At 44.2% G+C, this 17,853-nt stretch overlaps 1 protein-coding gene and 1 pseudogene across 2 annotated transcripts in view; both read right to left on the bottom strand.

Annotated features, from left to right (window-relative positions):
• BLM (BLM RecQ like helicase) overlaps nt 1-17,853 on the bottom strand; it is a 90,524-nt gene that overhangs the window by 12,138 nt on the left and 60,533 nt on the right. For both annotated transcript variants that reach the window (XM_043553897.1, XM_043553898.1), the window contains exons 15-17: nt 11,585-11,780; nt 9,143-9,333; nt 4,566-4,713 (exon numbers count right to left, since the gene is read on the bottom strand). In XM_043553897.1, coding sequence (XP_043409832.1) covers nt 4,566-4,713; nt 9,143-9,333; nt 11,585-11,780 — 535 coding nt within the window. The remainder of the gene's footprint in view (nt 1-4,565; nt 4,714-9,142; nt 9,334-11,584; nt 11,781-17,853) is intronic.
• On the bottom strand, nt 12,010-13,503 carry LOC122467531 (annotated as a pseudogene).

The following is a 17,853-nucleotide window of genomic DNA, read 5'->3' as shown; positions in this document are numbered from 1 at the left end:
GCACAGAGCCGGAGGTGGGGCCCGATTCCACAAACCGCAAGATCGTGACCTGAGCCGAGATGGAGCTGGACGCTAAACTCACTGAGCCACCCAGGCGCCCCTCAGCTATTAATGCTTTAAAAAATAAATACACCTATTAATTGTTTTATCTGGTTTTTGAATTAAAGTAAGGCACACATGTGGGAAAAATAAAATATAGTACAGAAAGGTTTAGAATGAAGACCAGCATTCCTAAGTCCCACCCTCTTCTCTTCTGGAAGGCAATCATGTTTTGTATTGTTCTTTTTTTCCTCTCCTCTCCTCTCCTCTCCTCTCCTCTCCTCTCCTCTCCTCTCCTCTCCTCTCCTCTCCTCTCCTCTCCCCTCCTCTCCCCTCCTCTCCCCATCCTCTCCCCCTCCTCTCCCCCTCCTCCCCTCCCCTCCCCTCCCCTCTCTCTCTCTCTCTCTTTCTTTTTAGTAATCTCTACCCCCAGTGTGGGGCTTCAACTCACAACCCCGATTTGGAGCTCTTTGGACTGAGCCACCCAGGCGCCCCAGGCAGTCATGTTTTAAGTAGCTTTTGCTTTTAGCTCTTCTGGTGGCAACCTCCACAGGCAACCCTCACTCTTGCTGTCATCCCACCAGCCAGAGCCACTGCCTGACAATTTAGCTGCTGACCCCCACTGTGAAAGATAAAGCTTTATCTCATTTTTACCTCTCACTTTCCCTTGCCCCAGATTTGGCTAGTTATACATTAGTATTGGTTCATGTATTGATTATTTTCTAACTTTATTTATTAAAAAACTTTTTTTAAAATGTTTTTTTATTTTTGAGACAGAGAGAGGCAGAGCATGAGCGGAGGAGGGGTAGAGGGAGAGGGAGACCCAGAATCCGAAGCAGGTTCCAGGTTCTGAGCTGTTGGCATAGAGCCCAACGCGGGGCTCGAACTCACAGACTGTGAGATCGTGACCTGAGTCGAAGTCGGACTCTGCTCAACCGAATGAGCCAGCTAGGCGCCCCTATTTTCTAACTTTAGATAGAACTTCTGGCTACTCCCTCTACCTTCTACCTCGGAGGTTATTAATACCTCGAGTATTCCAAGTACTTTCTTTTATTTACTGTTCTTATATTTTTATATCATCAAGATTAACACATCCTGTCCTGCGCCCCACACGTTGAAGTCTGTACATTGCCTCTAACCGTTGTAGGTTGTCAGCAAAGTTTCCGTCCCTACTAAGAAAGTCCTGACTCCTGCGTAACCCTCCGGAGAATGTTTACTGCATCCAGACAAATGGATCATTTTTTCGGTACATTTTATCGATGACTCAAAATCGTGTGACAATTTCCTTTGTTTTATATTTGACCTTGGCTCTCTTTCCATAATCTTTCCCATGGAATTTCTAACTGCCTTTCTCTTTCTGTTGAGAAATAATATGCGTCCTTCACTGTTCTCAAAAATTTTCATTTCTTATTCCTTCTCTACACTGCTTGGGACCTGTTTTTCTTGACTTTCTGTTACAATCTGTACAGACTGTTCATTGGACCTGCTTCACAGCTGTGGATCTGGGCTTTCTTCCCCCCGGACCCATGGGTCGGCTTCCCTGTTTACGGTATCACTTCTTTGCCTTCTAGTCTCTAGGGTTGCTGACATTAATCTGATGCCAGTTTGGCTTTGGTTTCTTTCTTTCCAGAATATGCCACTGTGGCATATTCCAGAAGGGGTCCAGAATATGCCACTGCGGCATAAAAATTACCTTGAGCAGAAGGCATCTGAGTTCCTGAAATCTCTTATCTGTAAAAAGCAGAGACCTCCCCCCAAAACTCCAATGTCATAAATTCTCTCCCTGGGAGTAACCAGAGAAGACCGGTTTTTATCACTGGAGATGAGAAGCCTCCATACCACTCCTAAACATCGTCACAAAACTATCTTATCTCCCTCTCTTCTATTCTAAGGGCCCATTCATCTTTCCAAAAACACCCCCAACATTTGTTTTCCTTTAAGTGTCCTTTCCCCTCTTCCCCTTCCCCTATTAAGACGGTATATAAGCTCCAATTTTAAAAAAATGATTATATATTTCTGAGAGAGAGAGAGAGAGAGAGCGTGAAAGCAGGGGAGGGGCAGAGAGAGGGGGACAGAGGATCTGAAGTGGGATCCAGGCTGACTGCTGACAGCAGTGAGCCTGATGTGGGGCTCGAACTCACAGACCCTGAGATGGTGACCTGAGCCAAAGTCAGATGCTCAACCAACTGAGCCACCCAGGCACCCCTAAGCCCCAATTTTAATAGGCCCTTTGAGCCACATTTTGATTAAATCTGTCTTTTGTCAGTTTAATTCACAGGCCCCCAAACATTAAATCTAACAGGGTGGAGGAAAAGTTTTTCTTCCCCAACATCACTTTATTCTTGGTATTCTTTTTATCCTTTTTTTTTTTTTTTTAAATAAGATTTGTTTTATTTTTAGAGGGTGAGTAAGCTGGGGAGAGAGGGGCAGAGGGAGGGAAAGAGAGAGAGGGAGAGAGAGAGAGAGAGAGAGAGAGAGAGGGAGAGGGAGAGAAGGAGACGGAAGAGAGGGAGAGACAGAGAATCCCAAGCAGGCCCCATACACAGCGTAGAGTCCAATGCTGGACTCGATCCCATGACCCTAGGATCCTAATCTGAGCTGAAATCAAGAGTCAGATGCTCAACCGATTAAGCTACTCAGGTGCCCCATACTCTTGGTATCCTTAAATCTCATAAAGCATCTCCTTTGGCATTTGGTGGACATTTTAATCTGAAAGCTTTTTATATTTTACTCTTTCATTCAGGGAAATTTGATAATTCCTTCTAATTCTATTTCAAAAATTTTGTCAGACTTCACATCTCCTAAGGAGTGATCTATATTTTTTCTCATATTTTCCATGTATCTTTTTGCTCAAGTCTTAAAAGATTTTCTTGACTTTACCTTCCAACATTTCCACTAAATTTACTATGTCAATCACTTAGAATTTTTAACAGCTCTTTCTCATTCTTTGTTTCTTTCCCATAACGTTCTATTATTACTTAAGTCTTTGTGAAGAAACTAAATTATGAGTTTGCCCTCCCTTCTCCCTAAAGCTACTACTTATTTTGTAAATTGTCTCTATACTCAGGGTCAAACACTTACTTGGTTTCTCCTTTGACTGTCCAGTTGTAGTTAACCTTCAGGGATCAGGTTAAACTTCTGAAGTGGTTTGCCCCCCGTTATTTTGTATCTATTTCCCCCTAAATCCCTCCAGTGAACAGAGATATCCAGTTTGCAGGTTTGCTTTAGGCTGGGTGGTCCCCAAATGCCGCTTGGGGGCTCTGGCCCCTAACTCAGCTGCCTTTCTATTCCTCGGGCACTTGATTTTTGTTTTGGGATCAATTCCAGGCTGGCTTTTGATGGAGTTCTTTCGTGGGCCGACTTTAACTGCCCCCTCCTGTTTGTGGCTCCTCTGCTTACACTCCCACCCCCAGGACCTGGAGACTCAGTCTGAGGCCTCCTGACAATGGGAGTTCTGCCTGGTTGAGAGCCCTCCTCACCTAAGACTCTCTCCTTCATTAATATTGCACGGTGGCTTATTGTATTTCATTCCGCTCATCAACATACTTCCATTCGTTCCCTAAAAGATTTGAAAAATCTTGAATCTGACGATGGGCTCTCTCTGGTTACCGATGCCCTTGTGAATCAAATCCCCATTTTATTTCGACACTATTATTTTGATAGGGCCTCAAAACAAACAAAAAAAAGAAGACAGATACTTCTGCCCAGGCTGCCGTCCGGAAATGAAAGTCACTCAACAGGCGACTCTCCAAGCAAGTTAAAGTCCATTCATTCAGATGAGGTTGTATATGCGTTAATATTTTCTTTGTATCTATTTTTATTATTCCTATTGTTTTTATTGGTGTATTGTTGACATACAACGTTGTATCAGTTTTGGGGGTACAACATAGTGATTCAACAACTATACACATTATGCTCCGCCCGCCATGACACCGACTGACACCACACGACGTTTTTACAACAGTATCGCCTACATTTCCTGTGCTGTGCTTCTTGTTCCCGTGACATCTGCATTTTCTTTTCTTTTTTTTTTTTCAACGTTTATTTATTTTTGGGACAGAGAGAGACAGAGCATGAACGGGGGAGGGGCAGAGAGAGAGGGAGACACAGAATCGGAAACAGGCTCCAGGCTCTGAGCCATCAGCCCAGAGCCTGACGCGGGGCTCGAACTCCCGGACCGCGAGGTCGTGACCCGGCTGAAGTCGGACGCTTAACCGACTGAGCCACCCAGGCGCCCCTGCATTTTCTAACTGTAAGTTTGTACCTCTTAATCCCCTGTACCCACTTTGCCCTATTACTTGCTTCTCTGAATGTGAAAACCTCACCTTAGTAACATATAAATTCTACACAAATAATTGTTATCATTCATAAAAGCTGAATTTCTTTTGTTACTCAAGAAGTTTTATTCTGAAATCCTTAAGTTCTACAAGACAGTCAAAAGAGATTTTTTTCCACGTACTTGAGATGATTTCTGTAGATGTTCAATTTCAACTGCCGTAACTGCAACTATAAAACAGAGAACTTACCCAAGAAAATGTCGACCAGCATATTCATAGTAAATCTCCCAGAAGGACCTGCAGGGGGTTTGTTTTGTGTTCCTTGTGCTGAACTATGTTCTTGAACAAATCTTACAATATCTTTTACATCATCAGTCACATCTCTTGTCTTACAATCCTATGAATAAAAACAGATTACTTTCGGTGTAATTAAGATGATAACCTAGACTGCTAGGGTTTAATAGTAACAACGGTAGTCTCACAACAAACCGTTTCCACACCAAAACCAAGACCAAAACCCAAGTTCCAAGTGTTCTTTCTTTTCTTTTTTTTTAAAAAAAAAATTTTTTTTTCAATGCTTATTTTTGGGACAGAGAGAGACAGAGCATGAACGGGGGAGGGGCAGAGAGAGAGGGAGACACAGAATCGGAAACAGGCTCCAGGCTCTGAGCCATCAGCCCAGAGCCCGACGCGGGGCTCAAACTCACGGACCGCGAGATCGTGACCTGGCTGAAGTCGGACGCTTAACTGACTGCGCCACCCAGGCGCCCCTATCTTTTCTAAGTTCTTATACTGACCCTGTGTCTAGAACAATTAGCACCCCACTATGTATGTTTTATTGCTGTGTTACAGACATACCTCTCATCTTTCAATTAGCCGATAGCATGCTGTGGGTGGGACTGTTGTCTCCTTCTTTTCAAACCCTTCATACCTTCTAGAACAGTGCTCCGGCATTTACTTGGATGGTGACCTCTGATCACTTTTGGGGCTTTGATGGCACAGTCAACACTTTTAATGGTCTCGTCAGTTTGCTCTCTCCTTCTCCTCACTGGTCTCCCAACGAGGCCTAATTTTTTAAGCCCCCATTACCACAGGACCTGTCTGCTTTCATCTATCCTGGCTCTGTAAACTCGCAGTACTAACCACCCGCTGTTCTCAAAAGTGGCATCATGCTCCTGGCCTCCGTCTATGCAGCCCCCTTACCTTCTAACCCTTGTTCATCTGCTGCAGTCTAACAACCTCAAGACAAACAGGTTTCTTGTCTTATTCTAAAAATTGGTGGTGATTCTGAGGCTCTGTCTGGGACCATCATGAAACAGGGCCCTGTCCTCCCCTCCCACACCATTCCTGCCTTGATTCTTGGTGACTCAGCAGACAGATGACCCCCCACACCTTGGCCTCTAGCATCCTGATCTCCTCTGCCCTAGTGACCCTGTCCTCTGTGAATGCCAGCTGCTCACGTCCATGGTCATGCCCACCACCTTGGCCTCACTAATAACAGCAACCCCTTCATTCTACGACTGCCACCTCACGCCATCTAGTACATTCTGAGCCTAATAATCCACCGGGCCTGCCCATCCACGGGTTCCCATCAGATGATCTCTTGACTCAGCCTAAATTCCACAGCGGTCATTACAATACTACTGGTCCACATAACTTCAACTCCCTGGCCCTTAGGCCACCTCATCACATTCACTGCTTGACACACAGTAGATCCAATTCTTCACCACTCCGTGACAGTACCTCAGTAGCTGAACTTGGCTGGAGAAACACCGGCAACCACGCTGAATGTCTGCGCTTTCAGCAAATGGCCACAGACCTCAGGGGGACCCTGACCGCGGCCAGGTGATCATCATACATCCCCAGTCTATCACTCCTCTGCTCTCTTAGAGCAGGAGTCGGCATACTGTGGCCTACGAGCTGGATGCCGGTTTCTATAAATCAAATTTTACCGGAACACAGCCATGGAAAAATCGATGTATTTATTGTTTATGTCTGCTTTGGGGCTAAGAAAGCAGAGCTGGGCACCTGTGACAGAGACCCTGATACCGAGGCGCACAAAGCCTGACGGATTTCCTCTGGCCCTTTAAGATAAAGTTCGCCGAACTGTCCTAGCCGGCCACTTCCCATTCTGCTTGCTCTTCAATCACTCTCTTATCCTGGCCGCTGCCGACCTTGCCTGCTTCTTCACTGAGAAAACTGAAGCAGCCGGAAGAGAGCTTTTGCAGATTCCTTCACAGCATCGATCACCGGCGCCAGTCCTGCACGGCCTTCTCTTTCCTCCTGCTATTCCAGATGAACTCTCTAGGTTCCTGCCTAAAGCCAATCTCTCGAGTTGCACATTAGACACCCCCCCACCCCCCCGTCTATTCAAGGACACTGCTCCAGCGGTTCTCTCCTCTCTCCTCACGTGTCAACGTTTCATCCTGGACAAGTGCATTCCTATCAGTGCAGCCACGGGCTGCTTCCCCTGCCAGCTGCTGTTTCGTTTCTCTGCTCATCCTTGAAGCACAACTGGTAAGAGTTCTCTGTATTCACCGTCTCCAGTTTTGCCCCCATCTACTGAAACTGGTCAAACAAATTGCAAGCCGCCTCGATTCCCATGGCGCTAAATCCAGTGGCGTCTTCCTGGTCCCTTCCCTGCTTAGCTTAGCGGCAGGGTTTGAGCGGCTCGCACACCCTCCTTTCTGAACCACTTTCTGGGCGTATTTTTGGTTTTCCTCTGACCTTGCTACCTCTCTTTCTTGGTCGCCTTTCCTTGCTCCTCCTCTTCTCCTTAACCTCTTAATGTCCCAGGGCTCAGAGGTTTGGTTTTCTTCTCTTCGGTCTAAACTTAAATCCCGGAAGATTTCATCTGCGCACGTGGCTTCGAATACCACCTATATGCCCAAATCCCTATGTACCACAAGCCTCTTTCCAGAATTCCTCAATCAACAGACACACCTAACTCAATATACCATAAACCTAACTGATCCATCCTGCCAAACGTCCTGCCCCAAATGTCCTGGCCGGGGTGGGGGGGAGGGTCACACCACGCCTCCAGTTACTCGGCCCTCCATTGGCTGCTCTGGCCTGCCTTTTCCTTTCCCCTTAACTCTTGGCCCTGCTCAGCTACATGGGCTCCCCCACTATCCCCCCAATGCACAGGTATGCCCCCCCGCCCCACCTTGGGGCCAAGAATGCCCACATCCAGGGAACTGCATCTTTGCAATAAGACGTCCCTGGGCCACCTTACCCAATACCGCATTGTGCCCCCCACCCGCCACTCCTGACTCCTTATACTGCTGTGCTTGACACGCACTTATGCTTTTGTATTCAGCTTCCCTCTGCTAGAACGTAAGCCCCACAAGGGCAAGGATGCTTATATCCTGTTCAGTGATGCATCCCAAACTCCTAGAACAGCGCCTGACACAGAGCAGGCACTCAACAAATATTTGCTAAACGAGAAGTGATTGGCAGCATCTACAGGGGAAGGCTGGGGGCAGGCTGAGGCAGGGGCGGCGGGGGGGGAGATGGCTGCCGATCCACAATTCCACCCCAAGGGAGGGTATATCACCCTCTGCTCTGGCCAGCACTGCAGAACTTTGTAACTACTTTATTCTTCACATGGTATCACGATTATGTGAATCCACGTCTGTCTGTCCCCCTCCAGTCTATGAACTGGCCCACACCCTGTTCATCTGTGAATCCCTAGCACCTTGCAGACGTTTCTTTTCTTTTTTTTTTTTTTTTAATTTTTTTAACGTTTATTCATTTTTGAGAGACAGAGACAGAGCATAAGTGAGGGGAGGGGCAGAGAGAGAGGGAGACACAGAATCCCAAGCAGGCTCCAGCCTCCGAGCTGTCAGCACAGAGCCTGACGCAGGGCTGGCTCTCGTGAACCACGAGATCGTGACCTGAACCGAAGTTGGACGCTCAACCGACTGAGCCACCCGGGAGCCCACCAACATTTCAAATAATGTGAAAATGCTCTGTTAAGTACAGAGACATTAAAACACAGAATCACCATGAGAGGTAAAATAAAGTACCTGATGAATGAATTTAACAACTTCCCACAGTTATTTTTAGGACAGACAATAGCAAACTCATCTAGAAGCTACTGCTATTCATTCTTTATAGGTTTTAAATAACCAATTTATAGAATAACGTAATTGACCTGATTCAAATGCACGGTCCACTAGTTAGTATAACTCTTTTGAAAAGGAGTTCTTCCAATATAAATTGGAATTTGATTTAAATATTCTACCTGGGGGCGCCTGGGTGGCGCAGTCGGTTAAGTGTCCGACTTCAGCCAGGTCACGATCTCGCGGTCCGTGAGTTTGAGCCCCGCGTCAGGCTCTGGGCTGATGGCTCAGAGCCTGGAGCCTGTTTCGGATTCTGTGTCTCCCTCTCTCTCTCTGCCCCTCCCCCGTTCATGCTCTGTCTCTCTCTGTCCCAAAAATAAATAAACGTTGAAAAAAAATTTTTTTTTAAAATAAAAAATAAAATAAAAAAATAAATATTCTACCTGTACATGTCAGATCTTTTTGGATTATCTACAGATTAACGATATTTCTAAAATATTCTGTAACCTTTGGTACACATCTATAACCTTAGCATTTTGGACAGGTCCAGTAAACTTTTCATAGGCTTCTAATTTGAAAACTATTCCACAGAATTACTACTAAATGTTTCTATTCCAAATTACTATGGGAAAGAAGCCACCTTCCCCAGTTCAGTCCCCAAGGGCCCACGTATGGTAACCTAACTTGGCTAAATTAAGAAAGAAAAAACAAAGTCCTAGCAGTTTCCTGAATTACAAAGAATTTGAAACTTTCTCATTTTACCTTGGTTTTACAGCAATTATCACAAGAAACATCTGGGTATTTCTTACAAAAATCAGGATTAAATCCATTTTCACCAAAGTAAGCCAAAAGCTGTATTCTCCTGCATTCTGTTATATTTTCACAGTAGTGCACCATACTATACAAATTGTTGAAGTGAGTCTCTCTTGTATGACGGTTTCCATCCTTCTCCACTGAAAGAGGTGAAGCACATAGTAAAGACACTTCTTAGAGTAGAAAAACAGAAGAAAACACTACAAAAATGTTTAGAATAGATTAATATAATTTTAAATCTTAAATGAAATAAAATTACTAGTAGCCATTATGTATCAACATAACATCATTCTATAGTATAATCAACTGAGTATGTTTATCCCTCAAATTTTTAGTTTTATAGGAATAAATGAAGATTGTCATCAAGAGTGGCTGAACAATTTTTTTTAAGTCTTCGTTGTTCCCAACAATGAAAATCTGACTGGACTTTACTGTACTTATCAGACACTCATGTACTTGACTGCACGTCCAAAGTCAGCAGAGCACGGATGGAACTATGGCAGCGGGCCGCACGCCTCCCTGGGCATCTGGGATGGAAGCAGTTAAGCCAGTGGCTCCAGAACCGTGCTGAGGAGCCCCGGGGTGCTGCGGTGAATACTGCGGGGTATCTTAAATGTCAGGGAAACACAGCAGTACCTAACATCTCCTGGCACCACACAAAATGCTAGTCTGCGGGGCCGCCCCATGTTCATCTCTGTGAAACTGAAGTGTTGGAGGCTGTTGGGATAAAAACAAGTACCTCCAGAAAACCCGTGTGAAACAGGAAGTAAGGGTAGCAGCTTCTAATCTAATTTCAAGGTTTGAGAATGACGCACACATACTTACCATTGGCAAGCAACTGCGGTTAGTTAAGAAAGAAAATAAAATTTGTTCTTCTAGTTTACGAGTACTATTTTTTTCCAAAATGTTGCTAAGTGTTTAAGACTTTAAATGCTTATTAAACTGTTTGGACCTAACTTAATACAGGTTCTGTTTCAAAACACACATGGACACACTGAGCTTAAAAGTTTCATTTTTTTCACTGAGAATCGTCTTGTTACATAGAGTGCAAGGGGCGTGGGCTTTGGGGGTCAGGCAGACCCGGGCCCCGACAGGGCGCTGCCGCTTACCGGCTCGCGTCTCACGTCCTCGTCGGTGAAATGAGGGGAGAAATGGCAGCACCTGTCAGGCTTGTCGTGCAGCCTGAGCGAAGGGGTATAATCAAGCAGCGAAGGTGGCAGCATACGGCGGGTGCCAAGCAATGCCCTCTGTCAGTATCGCTACCACTGTCCTTCCACTTGCCCCCCATCCTACTGCTGCTGCTGCTCATGGGGGCTCCCGGGGGCAAGTTGCAAAACCTTAATGAAGCTCCCTTTTTTCATCGGACAAACTCTGCCTCAAAAGCCAGGGACTATGAGCAAAAAAGGTGATACAATATTTGGCACGGTGCCTGGTAAGTGTCACATCCCATATGTAGTATCTCTGGCGGGGTCCGTTCAAAAGCAGTCTCAAAATAGAAAACTTATTTAGGAAATACATTTAACGAGCACAACGTAATAGAAAAACGGGCAAAGGGCATAACAAAACTCTAAAGTACGTATCCGCTTTGACCCGGCAAGTCTAAGTCTGGAAACGTATCCTATGTACACAAGCGCACAAACGCCCAAAGATACCCGTACAAAAATGCTCGATGTTGCACTGCTGATAACGTGAAAACCAAGAAATAATCTAGGTCTCTATTCAAAGAGGACTGGTTAAGTAGACCTGGAATAAACCGTACTAGGGAATTCTAGGTAGTCAGACCACACGTGGCTACATCTTAGCGTAGAATGAAAACAGTAAGGTCGCCGTACGTCTACGTAGGACAGGCACATCCCACTCACATTGCAAAATACATGCATTTGGCAGGGGTAAACAGCAAAGACAAAATACTGCTTATCTCTGATGGGGGGGTGGGTGGGGGGTTGAGACAGGAGAGGGACATACGGGGGGTTTTATTTCTTAACCTGGTGGTACATGAGCGTTCGTTACTCCTTCCATTCTACCATTCTGCGTGTTTGAAACATGTGTTACATGCAAGGACGCATGCAGAGATTGAATCTGGAAGGACAAAGGAAACCAACAGCTGGGGTTCTTTCCTAGACTAGAACTGTATACAAGCATGCTTTGGAAATTTTCTGCCCCATGCACGTCCATATACGCACGCCTGCATCATTTGAGTTTTACGTGACAAGCGTGTAATACTTGTGCAATAAAAGTGAACTGAAGTAAAATTTCCATATCTACATAAACACTTCTAGTTTTCTACGACTATTTGAAGGAAACTGGACCAGAAGTACCACAATAGCAGGAGGAGATTACTATCACGAGGCTGAAAAGGACAGGATGTCTCTACAACGGGGCTTGACTTACTCAAGATGAGTCTCTTCAGTCTGGTCACATCATGATAGGTATAGAACAGCAGGCAGTGAGATATTTCCCCATCTCTCCCCGCTCTGCCCGATTCCTGGTAGTAACCCTCCACGGATTTAGGGAGAGACGCGTGGATCACAAATCGCACGTCGGGTTTGTCAATCCCCATTCCGAATGCTATTGTTGCACAGATAACCTGATGGGAGAGCAAAAGCCTGTTAGACTCATAACAGACTTAAAGACACATTTTAATCACAGATGCCTCTAAAAGCTCTATCCTCTATTTTACTTTAAAATGCACTCTATACAACTATCTAGTTTTTTTTTTTCTTTCTCCTTCCTTCCTTCTTTCCTTCTTTCTCTTCCTTCCTTCCTTCCTTCCTTCCTTCCTTCCTTCCTTCCTTCCTTCCTTCCTTCCTTTCTCCTATCGGTAGAGAATCATTTATTCCAAGAGAAACTGAGATAATAAGGACTGGAGACAGGAGAGCATGAGACAAATACATGAGTGGAGAAACAGGTGAGGGTGAGGCTATGTGTGTGGGTACCTCCTTTAGGGTAAAAAATAAGTACTTCTGTTCTTACGGGAAGTGATCTCCTATCTTACTTGTATATCAAAATCAACATAAATATACTAGCCAATGTTCAGAAGGATTCTGTATCATCTTAAGGACTAAAGAGAAGCACAATATAAATTTTCAAAAATCCCGCTGGGTAAAGTGACCCCAGTCATCTTGACTGCTCTGGGGTTTGCAAGGAACAGACATTTAAGCATCACTGCTCATTGCGGTCATCAGCGTTGTCTTCTGCTTGGGGGTGGGGTATTTTCTACCCAAGTCAGCACTCTTCTCCGCTGGGACGCTAAACACACGTCCGAAGGACTCCAGGAAAATGGCACAGCTGGGTTCAGGTACTGTTTCACGATGTGCTTTTTTCTTCAACCTTGACAGTAGTGAATGCGCTAAATGTCTTGATAGAGAAGGTCACATTTGGGAATATTCTTGGGATCAGTAAGACTTTGGACAATAAGCTTTCCCCTCACTGCTCCTCGATAAATTACCTCAACCACATCTATGAAGTCTTGCTTGGTTTTGAAACTTCCCACAAACTTAGTGTGATCAGGAGACCCCTAATTCACTTTCATGTGCTGCCCATCGAAGAACACAGTAGATGGAATATAACTGATGTCAAAATAGTGCGTGTAAACGGGAGTTCGGTCCACATCTACCAGATACATGGCAGCCATTCTACTCAGGTCAGAAGACGTCTTAGAAGGAATATCATCTGGCTGCAGACAGACAGGATCCTCATCTCTCCCAAACCTGAACCAACGCCTTCTCTGCAGTACCTTTTATTGCTTGGTCTACTTCTTTTTTGCTAGTTAGCTTGGGCAACAGGAAGCTCACCTCGACATGATCCAAGTATTTATCCTCACCGTCGCTCTTCATTTGTGCAAGGCACCTCCTTCTCTTCCACTCGAGGACTGTCCTCAACCCCGACCACTTCTCCAAAAGGTTGGTACACTGGCAGTTCCCTTCTTCTACACCAAAAGCAGCGACCCTAACTCAAAGTAACCCAGGGGTTGGTTACTGCCTCCCAACTCTGGCAGACCACTTAAAAAAATATATAACAACAATCTAGTTTCTTAAGTTGGTCCCATTATTTTGCATGACAAATGTGAGATCTTCATATTGATAATTTGCAATTACTACTGAGACCCAAAAAGGTAAAGAGAGGCTCGTGTGGTGGGGTGGCAGGCACTTTCTCATGGATTTGGTATTGTCACGTAAGGGGCCAGACTCAAGAGCAGTCAGTAACCTCCGAACGTGCTGCCGCATCTAGTTCTCTTATGTTTGTTCTTTTTTTTAATTTTAATTTTTTTTAATGTTTATTTTTGAGAGCGACAGAAAAGCGGGGGAGGGGCAGAGATGGAGGGAGACACAGAATCCGAAGCAGGCTCCAGGCTCTAAGCTGACAGCATAGAGCCCAATGCGGGGCTCCAACCCACGAGCCGTGAGATCCTGACCTGAGCTGAAGTCAGATGCTTACCCAATTGAACCACCCAGGTGCCCCTCTCTTATGTTTTTGATATGGAGGTATGAGGGGCACTGCCCACACAGCCATAGCACCGAGGTCATGGTCATGATCGGGTCGCTCAGGAGCTCCAGGGTGATGACCACTGCTAGTGCCTCTGATGCTTCAGGAACCGTGGCAATGTCACCTGTGCCCGTGTTTACCATCTGTTTTTCCCTAGTGGGAGCAGCTGATCAATCACACACCAGCTTCTTTTCCTCAACAGCTGATTTCAAAGTAAAAACTTGTGAAATTTTTATTGGAACTCACATGGGTAAAAGTCTGAGAGCTGCTTATATTGGGGGGAAAGAAAAAGACTGGAGACCGTGCATCGTGGCTGATGCAAATTACTTAGGAAAACCAAGGTGACAGTTGAACTTCAGGAGCTTCATAAATTGATTTTTAGTAAAAAAAACCATTGTCAAGAATAACCATGGCAGTTGCAAATTTAGGGCTTATTAACCCAAAAACATTACATCTCCAGGCAAAATTATATTATACAAATAAAGCTGCGAGACCAGTATTTCAAAAGCAACCAAACTACCTGGTAGCCAGACGGAGGCCGATGACATGATTTCGGTCACTGGGCACCAGGGAGAGGAACGGCACGCGGTGGAGTAGGCTGATAGCAAACGGGCGTGTTTGTCCACACTGGTGACGGCTGCGGCCTGAACTACAGGCTAGTCGTCCCCCCAGATTTATGGCACTTTTATCGAAGGAAATGTCCTTGGAGAGAGAAAGTCTGCCGGAGCCTCGAGTGGCTGAGAGCAGGTGGGGAGGCTGTGCAGAGTGGGGTGGCAGCCCACAGGCCCACAGGGCATGGCCTGCGGCGGTCCCACAAGTAGGGGGGCTCCCAAGGGCAAGTCTCCCAAGGTCAAGGTCTCCTGAGGTCGAGGGGTGGGCCAGGGGCAGTCTGCAGGCTCCCAGGGAGGTGACCCTGAAGCCGACTTCCCCTGAAAGCCTTTAGCCTTGTCACTGGGAAAACTGGCTTAGTCGAGCTGTTACTTCCTTCTTTATTCCTGTGTTGCTCTTAAAACGCCAGACTATAATAATTTCTTTGTGAAGAAAAACAATGAAGTTTTTATTCTATCTCACAAATCTAACAAGATCAAGGTTGTCCAGTGACTGTATTATTATACCTGGACGGTAAGGATTAGCTAGTCTGAAAACAAACAAAAACTCACCAATTTTTTAAACCCATATTTTTGATCAAAGTGTTTTATGTACATATATACAAATACGTTATCTGTATGCATGTGTACTGTGGAATACTTATACTATACGTAGAGATTTAAAGAACTTGAAAATATTTGGCTTTTTTTCTCACCTATTTTTCTATTCAATTTTCTTTTTTTTTTTAATTAAAAAAAAAAAGTTTATTTACTTTTGAGAGAGAGAGTGAGTGTGAGTGAGCGAGGGAGGGGCAGAGAGAGGGAGACAGAGAATCCCAAGCAGGCTCCAGGCTCTGAGCTGTCAGCACACAGCCCGATGTGGGGCTCAAACCCACAAACTGTGAGATCATGACCTGAGCTGGAGTCAGATGCTTAACTGACTGAGCCACCCAGGTGTCCTTCAATTTTTTTTTTTATGGTTGAGATCTCACACTTCTGGATTCTATTTGTCCCTACGTTTTTCCATCGTTGACATTTGAACATTTTCAAATCATTATGAAATTCTTCACAAACCATTTTCAATGTCAGGAATGCTCTATAATGTACCCAGTCACTCTCTCAGCACATTTAGGCTGTTTATATAACACTATCATACAGTTAACAACATTGCAATAATCTTGTATGGTGAGAAGTGGTAAGTACAATTGTCAAATCACTGTGCTGAACTGAAAGTAATATAATATTGTCTGTCAGCTATACTTCAATTAAAAAACAACAAAAAAAAAATGTAAAAAAACAGCCATGTAAATTCCATGCCCATATTTCAGATCTGAGGCTCTTGTACAGTCTACAGTATTCTTTTCCAGAAAGGCTCTCAGGAGCACTGTAGGAAATTGCCTCTTACAGCATCGACCCCAACAGTTAATAGAAGTCTGCTAATACCAGACTTGAAAATGGTCGCTCACTGTTTTTAAATTTGGATTTAATAATTAGCAAAGTTGCACTTTGGAATACATTTGTGCTTAGACTTTGCTGGCTCCTTTTTTCATTTTTTATTAAAAAAAATTTCAGTTTATTTATTTATTGAGAGAGTGCGTGTGTGAGTGAGGGAGGGGCAGAGAGAGAGGAAGGAGAGAGAGAATCCTAAGCAGGCTCCTCACTGTCAGTACAGAGCCGGATGCAGGGCTCGAACCTGGGAATCATGAGATCGTGATTTGAGCCAAAGTCAAGAGTCGGATGCTTACCGGACTGAGCCAACCAAGCACCCTCAGCTCCTTTTCGATGTCTCTTGATAGCGTGGGACAATTTACTATTTGAGATTCATGTCTTTATCAAAGTTTTACACGCTCTATGGGATGTTTTATTTGCTGAAGACATTATTTCCCCAGTTTGCTGTTGCCTTTAATTTTGCTCACCAACGTACAAGTGTTTAGGTATTTAGGTTTTTAATCATTTCTATCAATTCCTTCCTTTTGAGCTCTTTTTAAGCTCAGGTTCTCTTCCAGCCAGGGCTCCTACGTTTAAAAATACCAATAGCTTTACTTACCTGTGATTTTGATAGGAGGATCCAAAACAATCCCTCCCAGCAGGTAAGTGGTACCTCTGGTTGGATCACCCTCCTTTTTTAATTTTTCAGTGCCTTCCTTGCCACACGCTATTTTTACACATTTTCCAGGTGAATTCTGGACTTCTGTGTCACTGATGTGTCTGTGATGTACTGCAAAGCCAGTGTTCATGTGTTTTCCTTTTCTTGCCAAATTCCTTCGGTTATTTAAACTGGGATATTCTTCCAGGCAAACTTTAGAAAAAGTTTATCAAAGGAATTAAAAAAAAAAAAAAAAAGAAAACCCACTGGAATTTTGGTGAAATATACAAGTTAGGGAGGACTGGCATCTGTGATTACTTCACTGACGATAAGGCAGCGATCCACTTTCTGGACTTCACAATCTGAAAGTGCCCTTCCGTTGTGTTCAACACACATGACAATGAGCTGGCTGTGAAATTCTTCGGTCCCAGGCTTCCCTTCTCTGATTCTGAAGACTGCGTGTCCAGCTTCTGTTATTTAGTGAAACAGTCTCAGGTCTGTCTGGTTTCTGTAGAGTATCTTATTTCTTTATCTTGGTGAATGTAATTTCTTTTAGCTCTTCGTTAATCGGTGAACTATGTCTACATTTACCTTTTCCCCCAGTGACACGGAAATAAAGCCTTTAAATTTGTTAAATATTTCTTATGTACTCATTTAGAACACATCTGCCTGTTGTATCTGTATCCCAACTATCCTGATTTCCTTCTTGGACACACTGATTATTCTTAGGCGGATGCCCTGACACCAACAAATACCATTTTCCTTTTTTCCCCTAATTTTAATCTGTTTTCTTTCCTTCACATTTTCAAGTTATTCGCTACCTCATTGATGCAAATGTCTGCACTGATCTGAACCATTTGTGTCCTGATACATAATTCTATTTGTTTTGCCTTTCGTGCATTTTCTTATCTGGATAAATTTCATTTTTATTTGTGCCTTCATCTCAGCCTGTGATCTTCCTATGGTAGAGTGCTTCTGGTTCATATAAGTCAAGTCTTCTGACATCTTTCCAAGGACACTAGGCTAATATACTCTAAGATTTCTTCTGTTTTCCGTTAGAAAATACTTTTGAGAGATGTTTTTCCTCTAAATCTTCAGGGTAATTTCCCTTTTTGTGACCTGAAAACTTCATAGGCTAAAAAAGTTATTTAGTTGTTTTCCTCAAAGTCATCGATGTTACTGAGAAAGATCTATCCAAGGCCGGCATCTGCTGCTACAGGAGATGCCTAGAGTGTTCTTAGTTGTCTTCCTCTTGATCCACTTGGGTGATAAATCGGTCATCTCAGAAATCTCAACACCATTAGTTATTATGGAAATGCAAATTAAAATCACAATGAGATGCCACTTCACATCCCCTAGGATGGATACAGTAAAAAAGACAAAAATGGGTAATAATAAGAAGGCAGAGACACTGGAAACTCACACGTTGCTGCTCAAAGTGTAAAATTCTGTAGCTGCTTTGGAAACAGTTTGGTAGTTCCTCAAAAAGCTAAACGTAGAGT

The sequence above is a fragment of the Prionailurus bengalensis genome, chromosome B3 (assembly GCF_016509475.1).
Source record: "Prionailurus bengalensis isolate Pbe53 chromosome B3, Fcat_Pben_1.1_paternal_pri, whole genome shotgun sequence".
NCBI lineage: Eukaryota > Metazoa > Chordata > Mammalia > Carnivora > Felidae > Prionailurus > Prionailurus bengalensis.
The sequence above is the reverse complement of the archived record's forward strand: the minus strand, read 5'-3'. Positions and strand labels throughout refer to the sequence as shown.